The sequence below is a fragment of the Nanorana parkeri genome, unplaced genomic scaffold (genome assembly GCF_000935625.1).
Source record: "Nanorana parkeri isolate BGI_ZX_2015 unplaced genomic scaffold, ASM93562v1 scaffold475, whole genome shotgun sequence".
Classification (NCBI taxonomy): domain Eukaryota; kingdom Metazoa; phylum Chordata; class Amphibia; order Anura; family Dicroglossidae; genus Nanorana; species Nanorana parkeri.
Genome location: NW_017306743.1, coordinates 35,194 through 37,911, shown reverse-complemented (window position 1 = coordinate 37,911; position 2,718 = coordinate 35,194). Strand labels below are relative to the sequence as shown.

The window sequence follows — 2,718 nt, the reverse complement described above, 5'->3', positions numbered from 1 at the left end:
CTTACATGAGAGCTTCTACGGATTTTGGTTTAATAAAAATAGCAATCGGGAAGAGTTGTGCTTGCTGCAATCGTTTGATGGCGTTGCCGGACACGTCCAGGATGCAGTGCTTTCCCTACAACAGAGGAAGTGGTTAGTGGGCGGAGTTCAGCATTATCCAACCAATGACATCATACTGCGCTACACCTACCCTTTCAGCCACCGCACGCACCGACTGGATGCTGGTGCCGTACAGGTTGTCATTAAACTGGCCGGCTTCTATGAACTTGTTGTCCTGGATGTCCTTCTCCATCTGCTCCCGAGAAGCGACAAAGTGGTAGTCCTGACCGTCCATCTCCGACTCCCGCCGGGGCCGGGTAGTGTCTGCCGAGAGAAAAGGACGGGACGTGCAGGATGAGACCCCATCAGTTTACATTGTGCTGGAAGAATTCATAAGAGGAGCATGCGGGATCGGAACGAGCACAAGAATCCGGCATCACACCCACTGAACTACAGCAACACGGGGAATGATCAGCATGAACTACAGGACAGCACCCCTACTTAACTACAGCAACACGGGGAATGATCAGCACCCAGCACAGGACATCACACCGACTGGACTACAGCAACACGGGAAATGATCAGCATGAACTACAGGACAGAACATCATCCCTACTGAACTACAGCAACACGGGAAATGATCAGCATGAACTACAGGGTAGCACCCAGCACAGGACATCACCCCTACTGAACTACAGCAACACGGGAAATGATCAGCATGAACTACAGGACAGCACCTAGCACAGGACATCACCCCTACTGAACTACAGCAACAAGGGAAATGATCAGCACCCAACACAGCACAGGACAGGACGGCACCCAGCACAGCACGGGACAGCACCCAGCAATGCTGTGTACAGACCGGATCAGGCAGCCATGTAGTGAGGAATCAACGCTAGTTCGAATGTTCTCAGCAGAGCCCAAGAAAAGATGTCCTTCCACGAGGCATGCTGGGTAGAGGAGGGTAACCCTGGCTGGTGTACAATTTGTTTTGTTTGCCAATCCTCCAGTAGGTGGCAGCGTCACCAGACAGTTGATGACTTCCTGTGTCCCTCAAAATAAAATGGTTCTGTCCAATCTTCCCCCGGGGGCCAGGAAATGCTTAAGTTGTCTAGAATGAACTCCATGTTTGAGGCTCTCCTGAAAAGTGGCTTTGTGATGCCGAGGTCAGGAGATTGTGGCAGCCAATGAAAGGGAACGTCACTTTTTAGAAATATATATATATATATATCTCATTAGAACCGCGATCAGTAGACTGCAGGTGCAATGCTCTGACTCCTGAGACACAGGCATGCAGTAACATGGACGGGAAGCAGAGGTGACATCACAGCACTTGTATTCCTCTGAAACTACAAGCCCCTCCAGGACATGTAGTTCTTCCATTCTGTGGAAAAACGTGGCGGAGTCACGCAAAATTAAAACAGCAGCCGACAGGGAGAAGAACCCCGCCATTCAGGTAAGTTGGGGGGGGAGATTGCAAGCTTCCCATGTTTCATGTTACACCCTGAATATGGGTGTAACATGAAACATGGTTAGAAAGGTGAACTTGGCCTTTAAGAACCTTCACTTTTTTTGTCCCTGCCGCAGCCACTGAAGGGTCAACCTGAGCTTTACGTTGTGCGGCTCCCAGGTTGACGAATGCAAATTGTCCTTCATTCTTTATCTTGCCATCAATTTTGACTAAACTCGCATACAGCCAGAGCTCCACCGCCATGCTTCACAGTAGGGATGGTGTGCTTCTCATAGGTCTTGTTGACTCGTCTCGGTTTTGGTCTCGTCACCCCAAATGTTGCAGCTTCTCTGGGGGTCGTAGTGCAAGTAGAACACAGCCAACATTTTACAAATCCCGCCCGGGGTGTGTAAACTTATGAGCACGACTGTACTAGATCATAAAACCTGCAGACTTACGTGGAACACAAGAGCCGAACTTGTGGGGAAACTCCGAGATGAGGTCGTCGTTGACCCGATCTTTCAATGGGCCCAGAATGATGACGGGTCTCGCGTAATGGACTGAAAGAAATTAATTCAACACGTGGAATCAGACAAAGCCGTTCAGACTATTGTGGAAACGTTACAACAAAGGCGAGATGAAGACATGTGATCTTCCTCAGGAAGAAAGGACAGTCTGCAGAAGAGTATTGAATGCAGCGACACTGGTCACATGATCAATCTGCATTTATTACATCGCACCAATGATCAGTGTGTGGTGGGTGCAATGCTCAGCCTCTGTATGGAGGAAGTGGTAGCAGACAGGTCATGTCCAGTGAGTGGTCCTGGACCTTGACGGTGTGGGCTATGTGGGTGAAGCACCAGGACAGAAGAAGAATGTACTTACTCTCTTGTCGGATCACCGGCTCATAGGATAGAATAGTGTCTTCCTGTCCCTCTGTAGAAAGAAGGAGGAGCCATGTTTATAATAAGGAACACTCCCAAAAACCAAGGCGGCAGCAAAAAAAAAAAAGGGAAAGGAAAGTTCAAGAGACGACTTACTGGAGCTGCTCTCGCTGTCACTCGTGTTGGATGTCACAGCCTCTGCAATATAATAAGAGATGTGTAAGTATGTGATGTCCGGGCACCCACGGACACACCGCACACGCAGCACGAAGGGTGAGGGGTCATGATACGTCTGAACAGCGACAAGCGCACACACACACACACACACACACACACACACAACAC

The 2,718-nt window shown here is 49.4% G+C and overlaps 1 protein-coding gene across 1 annotated transcript in view; it reads right to left on the bottom strand.

The window, feature by feature from the left end:
- The window catches only part of LOC108790439 (disks large homolog 3-like), a gene marked incomplete at its 5' end in the record, with an annotated part of 38,551 nt that overhangs the window by 1,056 nt on the left and 34,777 nt on the right, over nucleotides 1-2,718 (bottom strand). Inside the window, 5 exons of the mRNA XM_018560694.1 lie at nucleotides 6-115; nucleotides 191-363; nucleotides 1,948-2,049; nucleotides 2,375-2,425; nucleotides 2,530-2,571. Of these exons, the coding sequence (XP_018416196.1) occupies nucleotides 6-115; nucleotides 191-363; nucleotides 1,948-2,049; nucleotides 2,375-2,425; nucleotides 2,530-2,571 (478 nt within the window). The remainder of the gene's footprint in view (nucleotides 1-5; nucleotides 116-190; nucleotides 364-1,947; nucleotides 2,050-2,374; nucleotides 2,426-2,529; nucleotides 2,572-2,718) is intronic.